The 13063-nt window shown below is 35.7% G+C and overlaps 2 protein-coding genes across 3 annotated transcripts in view; both read right to left on the bottom strand.

The window, feature by feature from the left end:
- The window catches only part of LOC127957762 (creatine kinase M-type), a 175001-nt gene extending 162902 nt beyond the window's left edge, over window positions 1-12099 (bottom strand). The window contains exon 1 of the mRNA XM_052556428.1: window positions 12090-12099. The gene's annotated coding sequence lies outside the window, so the exon portion shown is untranslated. The remainder of the gene's footprint in view (window positions 1-12089) is intronic.
- The window catches only part of LOC127957760 (interleukin-13 receptor subunit alpha-2), a 12135-nt gene continuing 2638 nt past the window's right edge, over window positions 3567-13063 (bottom strand). Inside the window, exons 3-10 of one of the 2 annotated variants that reach the window (XM_052556425.1) lie at window positions 11651-11802; window positions 10851-11004; window positions 8736-8856; window positions 7902-8086; window positions 7623-7774; window positions 6815-6968; window positions 6171-6279; window positions 3567-6065 (exon numbers count right to left, since the gene is read on the bottom strand). In XM_052556425.1, the coding sequence (XP_052412385.1) occupies window positions 5966-6065; window positions 6171-6279; window positions 6815-6968; window positions 7623-7774; window positions 7902-8086; window positions 8736-8856; window positions 10851-11004; window positions 11651-11802 (1127 nt within the window). In that variant the 3' untranslated portion in view covers window positions 3567-5965. The remainder of the gene's footprint in view (window positions 6066-6170; window positions 6280-6814; window positions 6969-7622; window positions 7775-7901; window positions 8087-8735; window positions 8857-10850; window positions 11005-11650; window positions 11803-13063) is intronic. The other variant, XM_052556426.1, reaches the window with a different exon arrangement.

The following is a 13063-nucleotide window of genomic DNA, read 5'->3' as shown; positions in this document are numbered from 1 at the left end:
AAACTTTCCCTCACATCCAAAAATGCACTTATTTGGAGGCATTCTTGAACAAATACTATGCAGTCGGTCTCGCTCTCCTCTGGTTAATGTGTTTGCGCGGGCACGCTTTTCCGGGAGAAATGATCATATAAGGACTTCCGTTCTTGTCTACGTCATTAGATCCACGATCGAAAAAAAAAAAAACAGCCGAGACGTGTACCAACCCGGAAGTAAGATTTTCAGCACAGAAATTCTCAGTCATTCTTCTAAATTATTTTTTAAAACTTTGGCCATGTTTAGCATGAGAATCCATCTCTTTAACACGGTGAACAACTCTGAATACAGGAAACACCATTGTACCCCCCCCCCCCCCCTTAACATGTTAAGTTTTCACTATCTCAACTAGTCTGTAAGTTGACTTAAAGGGATAGTTCGCCCAAAAATCAAAATTATGTCATCAATAACTCACCCTCATGTCGTTCCAAACCAGTAAGACCTCCGTTCATCTTCGGAACACAGTTCAAGGTATTTTAGATTTAGTCTGAGAGCTTTCTGTCCCTCCATTGAAAATGTATGTACGGTATACCGCCTTGGTTAGAAAGGTAATAAAAACATCTTCAAAGTAGACCATGTGACATCAGAGGGTCAGTTAGAATTTGTTGAAGCATTGAAAAAACATTTTTGTCTAAAAATAACCAAAATTACGACAGTGTTGTGAACACATGGAATTTCAAGGTCCAGAAAGGAAGTAAAAGACATTCTTAAAGTAATCAAAGTGACTACAGTGATTTATATACTTGTTTAGATGCAACAGTATCTGCTTTCGTATTTAAACAAGAAGAATGTGCTGTCATGTTCTTGTAAACAAGTGATGGAGAAAACTATTTAATAAATAAAATGGTATGAAACACTAGCAATGATTCATAAAACTGAGCTTAACCCTTTAACAGTCACACTAAGAAATACATTTGCAAAATATTATTTATTGTTAAAATTGTGTTCCTGACACCACACTGAGCAACTTTTCCATTTTTTTTTTTAGATGACCCATTCACTAAGCAAATACACAAGTCAACCAGCCGGTTTACTTGCCCATTTAGGGTAACTCAGCATGAACTAAACATGATGATGCATTAATGGAATTTTTCATTTGTGCAACTGAAGGTTTTTTTTTTTCTTTTGTATAAAAACTTTACAGACAGTAGAATATGATGACATAGAATATGACAATACCCATGATTATATATAAACCTGTTCCTATTATAACAGAAATCCACTAAACAAAAAATTATATGTAAAATTATAAAATGATATATGTAATAGAAATCTAATAATTTAAAGTAAATAAGCAAATACAACGAACCAAAATAAAAATACAAACAATAAACAAAATAATAATTAAATTAAAATATAATCAATAATGGATCTACGTAGTGACAATCTGTACAAAATATATGGTAAAAGGCAGATGATCAATGCAATATAATATAAGCAGAATAGAATAATGATGTTCTGTGATATGCAACGAAGCATTGGTTTTTGTTCAGACAAAGGAACAAATTCATCTATGATCTTGTGCATTGCTATTCCAAGTTATGATCGCATTGCTTGCATGCAGTTCATTTTACCCTAAATGGGCAAATCAACCGAGCGGTCGAGCACATTTTTTAAGGTAAAAACAGGTATACATTTTATCACCATGTTTCTGCCATTTTAACTAAAGTTACTGTTAAGAGGTCCAGAACAAGAAAATACGATTAAATTGTTTTAATCCAAATTTTTGACGTTAGGCTACTTGCAGCTGCGTTTGAAGAGAGGCGTCACATCAATACATTCCAGTTTTGTCACAGCTTTTCAGCGACAATATATTTTTGCTGCAGTGCTACAGTATCCAGTGGATATAATTGCCATTACATACTCTATTCAATGATAAGTTTAAGGACAAACGGCCAAAAATGGGGTTTGGTGAGTTTTAATTGCTGTAATCTGATCGCAAAAAAAGTCAAAAGGGTCTGGCTGCAGACTTGCAATGCATGTTAAAGGGTTTTAAACGAGGTGGTGCTGGACTGAAACTAGCAAACACACTTGCGCTGCTCCTTGCGTCGTAGTATGATAGGGCCCATTGTATTTTAGTTAGCAATGGCTTGAGTTATGCGAATAATCATTAATCATTCCGCCTTTCCAGGAAAAAAATAAGTGCTCTAGTCATGTTATAGGTTTTCTGTCATTTTATTTCTAAAGAATGCAGTCAGTCAGAAAGTGGATACCAAATAATGTTTCCAAAGCGCTTATTTACACCTCTGTATCTGTATGTGAACATAACTAATTTTTACAATGAACTCACAGAGATCACTTGTCATTACCAAATTTCAAATGCTTTTTGGGTTGCAATGCTCAGTTTTCAAGACGATACGTAAATCTAAATGGAATCATGCTATGGACACTTTTTGACTTTTAACTGACCTGGACAATTACTAATAATCCATTAATTATGATCTAATGGAAATGTGTACTGCTCCATGCAGCTAAGTGGCTTAATCTACTGGAAAGACAATGATCCCAAAGTCAATGGCAGACCTTGCTTCCACTAAATTCAGTAACTGATTAAAAATACAGGAATTGTGGTGGTGCAAGTTAGCTTTAGCAGTTCACATTTTTTTTGGTCAGCTTGCAACATGTTGCTATAATAGTGGAAAATAAACTTTTATCTAAAGCTTCATTACAGAAACAGTTTCTGAATTCTCTTGGGTCCTTGGGGTGACTTGGAGAATTATTTTTTGGGGTTACTGGAAAAGGAGAAGAATTCTGGTAGAATTCACAATTGTGTTTTACAGTAATGGATAGTTATAGATAGTCTTTAATTTATTGAACAGCTCTCAGAGTTTGATTGTGTGATTCTTGGGAGATGCCGTAGACAACGGCATCACTGAGCTTCTTAACAAGTTTTGTGTCTTGCAGTGTTTGGGATTTGACATTCTGGAAGTACCATTGCAGATGCATGTATCATCTTCAGCAATCTAGTCTGAAGATGAAAAATCATCTTCATTTTTTATTGTTGAGCTCATCAATCAAATCATACGTGGTGAGTGTAATGTGCTATTCACATTGGACGGCTCACCATTGACTCATTTTGAGTCACAGTTTCACTGAGGTTTTTGTCTGCCACTTTCTGATGAATGGCCACCTATGTGTCACTTTCATGCATGGTAGTCACGGTTGATGTGCAGCCTTCCTTGGAAATTGCATGGTTCATTTTCCTTATTCCAGTGAATGCTATAGCTCTATGAGATTATCAAGGTTTATATTGTGAGATTGTTGAATAGAGGATTACAGTAATAATGGTCTTTGTCTGTTCCAGTAAACTTGGCCTTTAAAAACTAAGGAGGGTGTGCTTTACTACTTTACTGATAATGTTCACTGTCAGTCAATTTAATTTCCATAATTAAAGCAAATTTGACCTTTAGCTACGGTAAAGAAACAAAGCTTTAGTTATGTTAAGTTCCAGACAGGCTTCTGCAGGAACCTGCCTTACAAGATGAATTCAGTGACCATATACTAGCTTGGCTTATAGTAACACAAATAGACTATTGTATAAGATTTATTTATTTATTCATACATATAAACAATTTCACAATTGAAACCTTTGATACAAAATTAGGATGAATTTGGTAGAATTAGAGGATTTTTGACACCGTATCAATAAGTGGCCTAACTTGAATTCAACATGGAAATACTGTTACAAAGTGTTAGTTATTATATACTGCTGTACACAGTAAAACAATATTTTTTTTTAACAACAACTTTTTCATAAGAAAATACTACTTCACTCTTTTCGTGTTTAATTTAGTGTTACAAAACGTTCATTCAATTTATTATTAGTATTTTTAATACCAAACTCTCAGGTCACAACTGGTGCAAATGAAATATTCAAGAATGAAAATACCTAATTCTATCAATGAATTAGACAATGTAAAAAGACACACTGGCCAGCAAACAATAGCTTTTTGACAAAACACAAAAAGTGCAAAACACAAAATAAGATATTTTCATGAAACGTTCATCTTTTTTGTACATGTATGTCCAAAATATCATTGCATGAAAACAAAACACAACACAGAGACATTGTTTTGACATTTCTGTTGTGTTTTACAGAAGAAGTAAGGACATACAGATTTTAAAGACATGCTGAATGATTTTTACAGTAAATGCTGATAGGATTTTCACTTTTCGGAAAACGAAAATCCCTTTAATAACTTCTTATTTCTAGGCAAGTTGAGTCAAGTAAGCAGGGTGTGGATACCACACTAGCATCCATCAATATTACATTGGTAAGTTAAAGTTAAAGAAAGTAAGTTAAAGAAAGTAATTAGGTTTACTATTACAGAACTGTGGCTTGATGACGTGAATGTAGACCATTGAAAAAACAATGATGCTTGTTGCATGAGCGATAATTCTATGAATAAAGCGAGTCTGTTTCTTGGGAGGTATAGAGTGTCATTTGTGCTGTACTGTGTGATATCATGATGACTCAACCAAATATCACCATTCCAGTCACCATACATACTTAGTCAGCACAGGAAGTGATGATGATCAACAGGAAGGGCTTTGATGTTCTGATTAGGATTAGAACAAGAATGGAAATATGTTCTGTATCTGCATATCTGTACACACTGTAGTGGTGGGTTGGGGGTGTTTTACAGACTTCTTGTTGATTTTATCTGTTGTAAAAACTTGAAAATTTTATTTGAATAATGTATATAAAACACTTTTTTCCTAAATGTATGAACTCTTTACTCCTGATTTCTTCATTACGTAATCAGCAGTAAAATAATCTCAAATACTGAAAGAGTCATAGGTCAAAGTGAAACAGCAAAAAAACTGATAGGAAAATAAAACTGACAAGATCACTGGCTTTTGAAAAAGTCATTGGCTAAAATACCAAGATGATTGGCATTTGAAAAATCGCTGGCAAGATCATTGGAATTTGAAAAATCATTGGCTAAAATAAAGATGATTGGCATTTGAAAAATCATTGGCAAGATTACTGGCATTTGAAAAAAAAACAGGCTAAACTGATAAGATCTTTGGAATCTGAAAAATCATTGGCTAAAATAAAGATGATTGGCATTTGAAAAATCGCTGGCAAGATCACTGGCATTTGAAAAATCATTGGTTAAACTGATAAGATCTTTGGAATCTGAAAAATCATTGGCTAATATAAAGATGATTGGCATTTGAAAAATAATTGGCAAGATTACTGGCATTTGAAAAAAAAACAGGCTAAACTGATAAGATCTTTGGAATCTGAAAAATCATTGGCTAAAATAAAGATGATTGGCATTTGAAAAATCGCTGGCAAGATCACTGGCATTTGAAAAATCATTGGTTAAACTGGCAAGATCATTGGAATTTGAAAAATCATTGGCTAATATAAAGATGATTGGCATTTGAAAAATAATTGGCAAGATTACTGGCATTTGAAAAAAAAAAACAGGCTAAACTGATAAGATCTTTGGAATCAGAAAAATCATTGGCTAATATATAAAGATGATTGGCATTTGGAAAATCATTGGCTAAGCTGACAAGATATTTGTATTTGAAAAATCATTGGCTAAAATTTCAAGATGATAGGCATTTGAAAAATCATTGGCAAGATCACTGGCATTTAGAAAAAAATAATTGACTAAACTGACAAGAGTATTTGAAAAATCTTTGAGTAACTTTAAGTAACACATGATATGTGCGTAAACACATCACATAGTAGTATAGTGTCTTGAAAACCTAAGCGGTTCATACATTCGGGTCAGTGCTGTGGTTCATTAAGGTCTCCACATACCTATTCCACAAGACTACTGATTCTATCAGCTATCACTTTAAGGGTGTTGAAGTCTCACTTCTCATGTTTATTTCTGTGTCTGAGTAGTCTACTTTTACTGCAGTCTAGAACTGCTAAAAGTTAATTCAGCATAACAGGTCTTAGGGAGCATCACTTTAAAATGGGGCTAAGGATAGTAGGCATGGTTTTGTTGACCTTCTCCTTGTATAAAGTATAGAGGGCATCCTTTTTGTTGATCTTTTTCATGCTACTGTGGGAAGAGAAATGAGTTTTAGAGTCAATATAAAATCAATGAAGAATTAACCTATCAAAGTGTTGGTTTATTTATTAATAAATCCTTTGGCCATATACTTACATCTTCTTTAATGTCCATAATGAAAGACAGAGGATGATGACTCCAGCAATGCCAATGACCACCAGACTGAGATATCTCCATTTTGGGATGTATTGAGTTTCCTTATCTTCTGATGGTGACAGGAGAAAAAAGACATGAAGGATAAAAACTAACATTAGAAGTTTAAAATGGAAAGTAAAGTGACCAAGTATGGTGACCCATACTCAGAATTAGTGCTTTGCATTTATCCCATCCAAAGTGCGCACACACGGTAGTGAGCACACACACACATTGTGAACACACACCCAGAGAAGTGGGCAGCCATTTTTTTGCTGCAGCGCCAGGGAATCATTTGGGGGTTTGGTGCCTTGCTCAAGGGCAACTCAGTTGTGGTAATGAAGGTGAAGAGAACACTGTACATTCACTCCCCCCACCTACAATTCCTTCCGGCACTAGACTCAAACCCACAACCTTTGGATTATGAGTCCAACTCTTTAAACAATAGCCCATGACTTCCCATATACTAAGGGTGTCTTTGGAGGTGTTAACCATAAATATTATCAACAGCTGATCAACAACTATCTTTAAATCTTCATAAACGTGTCACTTATAATAGTTTCACAAGATCAGAATGACAGAACACTCTTTAAACAACAAGGTCTAACCTGTGCACTTTGTTTGGCTCCAGTCACTCCAAAATCCTCCATCAGCGCAGTACATGTTCACCTTTGACCTGATTCGAAAGCAAGTTTTTTGACTTTCCGCCTTTCTTGGGATGCCAAAAGATGTGTCCTCTAAATTCTGAAGAACAATCTTTTCCTGAAGGGGAAAAAAAAATACCTAATTGATGATTTTTACAGACCACATTCTTGGCTCTATTTTGGTATTTGTTTTGGCACACCAGCTAAACCAAATTTTGGTTTGACAGTGCATGAAAGGGAGATTCAGAATGAAATGAATGGCAATTGTTCACGTCAATTAGTGTTGTTTATAAATGACTAGATGCTACAAAGCTATAAATGTTATGTTTCTCAGTCCCTCTCCTGAAGGCATTTCAGATGTTTCCCTTATCTAATATATCAGATTCTTATCAGCCCATTAGTACTCTATAATCTGAACTGCATGGTTAAAATGTGAGACACCTAAAATATGCAGCAACAACCACAAAGACATGAAAAGCAGAGCTGAGGATAATGTCTATTGGTTGTACTTTATTTTACAGTACGTGTACTTACATGAACTTATAGTGTACTTACAGTGTATTTATCTGAAAAAGTTCTGGTAATACAAGGTAACTACATAGGGTAGGGTTAAGTTAAGAGATTCAGGGTTCAGGGTTATTACCTAGTTATTACATAGTTATTGTAACTACTATAAGTACATAGTATGTACATTTTTATTTTTACTACTATTTAAGATGATTTTAATCATCTAACAGCACTGGATAGAAGAAAAACAGTACAATTAAAATACCTGCTTTTCTTTGCCATTTTCCATCGTAGTGCTGCTCTCCACCTCATATTCCAAGCAGTGGTCTGGCACCTGACCACTAGGTGGTGACCACTCTAACTTCAGCTCTCCATCAGTCTCTGAGACATGCACAGAGGAGACCACTGTGGGTTTTACTGCAAGAGAAAGAAGGTGAGAAGAACATGAGGAATATGTTTTTTACAACAGAGTCAGACCATTTGTCCCTAGTTAGCTGGGTTTTGAAAGGTTTGTTCTGTCAGGTGTAAAGCAGTCTGTAGTTACCATGGTTTTGGACCTCAATAGAGAAGTAGGCCATTTTCAGACTTCCTGCTGGAGAGGATCCATTTACACATAAATTAAACTTCGAGAACTCCAGGAGTGATTCTCGAGGAAACCTGCATCCACTTCGACCCTCAGATGATATGAAGTATTCTGGACATTCCTTTGTTTCATCCATTTCCCTGTGCCTGGAAGAACAGATATACATTTACTCATTAAGTTGAGTCTTTAAGTGTGCTTATTATATTATTCAAAACATGGAATATCAACATAAAACTGAAATGTTTGTTTCTATGTGCATCATTAGATATTATTCGAAAGAAAATTACGCATGCGATTGACCCTAGAGAGAAATGATGTCTACATTCAGAGTATGAAGAGATGTTTGGGTTTGAAATCGTATTTTAACATCAGATTGAAGATTCTGTTTACCTGCTACATAAATGTACAGAAAGAGCTACACACTTCCAGCTAAGCAGTCCTGACTCTTGAGCTGTAGTGCAGTGGAATGCAGTGATCAGATCCTAGTGTTTCAACCACGACTGCCAACCAAAATGGCTTATGTTAAACTTTGCCAAAAACAAATGTGTGTGCTGTACACCCTAGTAAGGATAGCATTTCTTTTTCCATGGAAAAGATAAAACAACGGAAGCTTTGCAATTTGAGCACTTAATTCTACGAGGTTACTCGGTAAATTCAAGATAAAATGACTTGTGCTTCAACCTGTCCTCTGCTCCCCCTGAGGCACAGACAGTAAAAACCCCTTAATGCATCTGTCAAAGCATTTGGAATGCTTCAATGGTGTTTATTATCAGCATTTTATACAGAAGTGCTCACCAGTAATAGAGGTAGTGCTGTGAATCTGGAGGTTGGCCGGGTCCTGCCTCCCAGGTGCATTCCATGTACTCCTTCCCATAGTAGACACAGTGAAAATCTCTTATTCGTGATTCTGCCACACCTGAGAAAGATGATTACATGTTTAATTTAACAGGTGATAACAATTATTACATTAAATGACAATAATTCTCAAGTTCAATTAATTAAATTTGCGGTTATTTTCGAATCGAACAGTAAGGCCTATAATGAGATTTAGCGGATCATTTCATAGAAAGACTCAATCTAAATCATGCAACAGTTGGTCTACTTCTCAAAAGCACTTTTGAAAAAAAGCACCTTGAAAACAGGACATTAATATTATGAATGTTTGAGTAATTAATTCCAGATTGGTCTGTTTAAACTAGCATGTACCTATTTTTAAGTTCCTTTTTGGTATTTTGCTAAGCCTGACCAATCAAAACACTGAATCTGCCATTTTTGTCTGACAAACCACATCAGAAGCCTGCAACCTTTAGCCAAAAAAGCATAATGGATAATGTTAACTCTGGCAGTATGTGGGAAAGGAGACCAAAGACTGTTTTGTTTGAATGGATGTCAATGGAGGAGAGGCTAAGTTGAATAAACAGCTTTTTAGAGGAAACGGCTTATAATTTAATGAATTGACAATCTATTAATCTTCAACATTTTACACTAAACAATAATTTTGGTGTTGTTTTCAAATGCTGTTTTATAAGAGGATTCACTGACTTCTTGTGACATCTGGGATTCAATTTATAGCACTTCTCATTTATTCCTATGGTATCCATAAATGGAGATTGAGTGTCGTAAAATTCTGATTGAAATTCAATGACGGCAAGGGTGTAATGTGATTGGTTATTAAGGCACACGTGATCCAAGCTAGCTGTTACAGTTTCTCCAATAGTAAGGAATATTGACCTTCTTATCTCCCTATAGTAAGACAATCTCTGAACAGATTGCAAAGTAGATTAATGTGGATGGACTTGAACTTGAAATTGTGTGTATTGATGATTGAAACAAGATACATTTTTATAGTCATACATATTTATTTCATGCTATAACTGGTAAAGAGTAAGAGATGATCAGTTCACATGCCACTTGAACCTAGGCACTTCATCGATCTGATACGACTCACGATACATTAAAGAGCCACATAACGGTACCACCTGACATTTCAGATTCATTAAGCACTATATTTAGGCAGTGAGTGCGATAGTTCAGAATACAAGGGCATGAGCAGCTCCAAGTAGAATGTCTCTTGTGGTCATCTCAAAATTACAGTGATGACATGAATGCAGCACCAAGGTGCATTCAGGCCATATCATATTACCATGATTACGAAAAACTAATTTGTAAAAAGCATTCACGTCCTTGTAGAACTCATAATAACAACTTGTGAATTGGGAATTTCCTGAGAGCTACAACTTGTACCATCTGATGACATCAGATTCATTAGAGTCTATAGGCATTGTACCAAAGTTCAGAGTTTAAGGGTGTGAAGAGCTCCAAGTAAAAAGCCACTTGTTGTTATCTTGAACTTACAGTAATACATTACGACATGGTGTGAATGCAGCATTACGCAAATGCAGTATGTTTACATAGCCTTGCTGATATTTGTTGGGTCTTCCTGTGCACTTTGTCTGTCATTTTTTTTTCCTAATTCGTTATTTTCAATATCTGGAGCTAACAATCAGATACTCGCAAAAAAGCATGTGTTTTTAGTTACCAACGCGGGAGCCATGAATATTTTTGCCAGCACAAGTATCAATAACAGGAATCACAGGGATTTTTTACGTCATCTCCAAAAACAAAGAAATGCCCTGCTATTTGTAAAAAAGACTATTTATTACTACATACGGTGAATGTTAGAGTCTTTTCATGTTTTTAAAATATTTATCAAAAGTAACCATTTTTAGAGGTAAAATTATTGTGATTGATTTATTGAGTGCATGTGTAAAGTGCTTGTTTAAAAGAAGCATATAATGTAATGTATAAATTAGGGCTTCAGTTAGATTCCTCGCAATCGCAATACACTATATTTGGTTCATCTTTGCTCTTGCTCGCTTCAGTGGGGAGGAATATCTTTTGAATCTTTACCTGTAGGTTCAGGTGTGTAGACCCACTCTTTCTCCTCTCCTTGGACCTCTGTCCCTTTGGTACAGGCACACTTCAGCACAGTGAGTATTCTCACCTTGATTGGTTTCTCAAGATCAAACTGAGCTGCATAAGTCAGCTTGACAGTTCGAACACTCTGTACAACACAAAAAGAGGGAAATATTGAGTCATACATCAACGTTTGTAAGAATAACAACATAATATCAGTATACATAATGCATGAAAAGCCACAATGTTTTGCAGATGCTTTAGAACTAATACTTCTTTCTTAATACTTAGTGCATTGTCTGAAGGTAGATTATGTTCTTTCTGAGGGGTTGCATTAAGTGTAACCCAGATTTTGACTCTGGCTGAGGGGTTTCAGACTGCATCTTGAGGAGTTACATGGAACACTTAGCCATCTTTAGTTTACAAATAGGTTGTGTAGGATGTTTACTGAACCATGACTTGTGAGCAGAGACAAATGCAGATTTACTGACTTGGCTCTGAACCATCTTTTTTATTTAGATTACAGCACTATATTTATAACCAGTAAAAGTGCTCAGAAAGAAATATGTATTTGGCTGCATTACTAGAGAAGGTTTATCCAGCAAGACTGAACAGAGCTTTAGTAATGTGGTGTCAGAACAATTTTAGACAAATTACCACAAAATAAACTTAGAATCCTTCATAGCATAGCTATGTCATGTATGAAGTAAAAAATACACTAAATGCTTATGTGCTGAAAGGAAAACAAATGAGACTGTGTGTGGTCTGTTCTGTGAGTTCTCAGGGATTCTTACCCTCCATCGTTCCTCATAGGTGTCATAGTATCTGAGTTGGTATCGAACTGTGCAGCCTGTAAGGTTCTGAAGGCTGGCTGGCTGAGTCCAGTGGATACTGAGGTACCCCAGGAAGCCAGGGTCTGTTATCTCAATATTGGCAGGGGGATCCACTGTGGGGAAAAAAAAAAAACACTGTAGGTCTATGAACAATGTTGAATGCACTAACAACTTGAAGACAGACCAAGCACCTGCAACAAGAATCCAGTTAGACTTTTAAACTCCATCTAATCCCATGAGTCAAACTGTTGTGAAATATAATGAACAAATTATTGGTGCTTTGCGACACAAAGTCATGCTAAAGCCTCCCTGCCTGGTCATTAAGTTAAGCAATAAAGGAAACTTTGGCTGCGTTTACACTGGCACAAAAAAATCTGATTTTTTTGCTTGCATCTGACACAGATCGGAATTTGTTTTACACGTGTCAACACAAAAACCTGCACGAGACCCGATTTTTCCACATCTGCCACTTCCAGATGTGGATTTTAAGCAGATACACAGCCGATATCTGGGCATCTGACCTACGTCTAAACACACATATCCAATTGTCCTCACAACTCCCAATGTGAGGGAGACCAATTTCCTCCCAAAAATATTTTTCATTTTAGTGCTGGTGTTCTGTCGATTTGTCCTACCCTGTCAGATTTTGCTACCTCTCATTAAAACAGTGGATAGAGCAATTCGACAACGAAAAAAGCTACTGTAAAGTTGGTTCATTAACCTCTACACCTACCACAATCCTAAACATACCCTTACAGTAATGCAATAATTATGTGTTATATTCACGGTTGTAGCTAGAAGGGATACAGCTACAGGAAACCAACAATAAATATTTTTTTTTGTTTTTATTTCTACCAAATAGATTGTGTAGTCTACACCTACCCAACCCTAAACCTACCCTTTCAGATATATTAAATGTTGTTCAGCATGAGAAGAAGAATGCAATGTTGATGTGCACATGTGCAGTAAACACTGGTAGGAAAATGTGACGGTATAATAGAATGTCAGGACAAAAAATCGGATATGGTCAAAGGACTGGTCAATTGACATTATTTAAATGAGGCAACAAAAAGACCAGGTAGAGAAAGTGTTAAAAGAGACCCTTTAACTGTCACCCTGTCTCGGGACGCCTACATTTACTTCAACATATTACAATGAAATCTTATCTAATCTTGACAAACTATATATCGTTGGAAAGGTCTAAGACTCCCAAATATATATTTTACCAACATTTTTTGTTAAAAATTATGTAGGAAAAGTAATAGATTAATTTATGACAAGAGTGCACCCTCAAAAATCTACATTATAACAGGAGTTCTGACATTTGTTTAAAAAAAAGACTTCTTCGTTGCCTTTTTCTCTATCACATTTTAG

This window comes from Carassius gibelio, chromosome B5 (assembly GCF_023724105.1).
Source record: "Carassius gibelio isolate Cgi1373 ecotype wild population from Czech Republic chromosome B5, carGib1.2-hapl.c, whole genome shotgun sequence".
Taxonomy (NCBI): domain Eukaryota; kingdom Metazoa; phylum Chordata; class Actinopteri; order Cypriniformes; family Cyprinidae; genus Carassius; species Carassius gibelio.
This window is presented reverse-complemented; position numbering and strand designations above follow the sequence as displayed.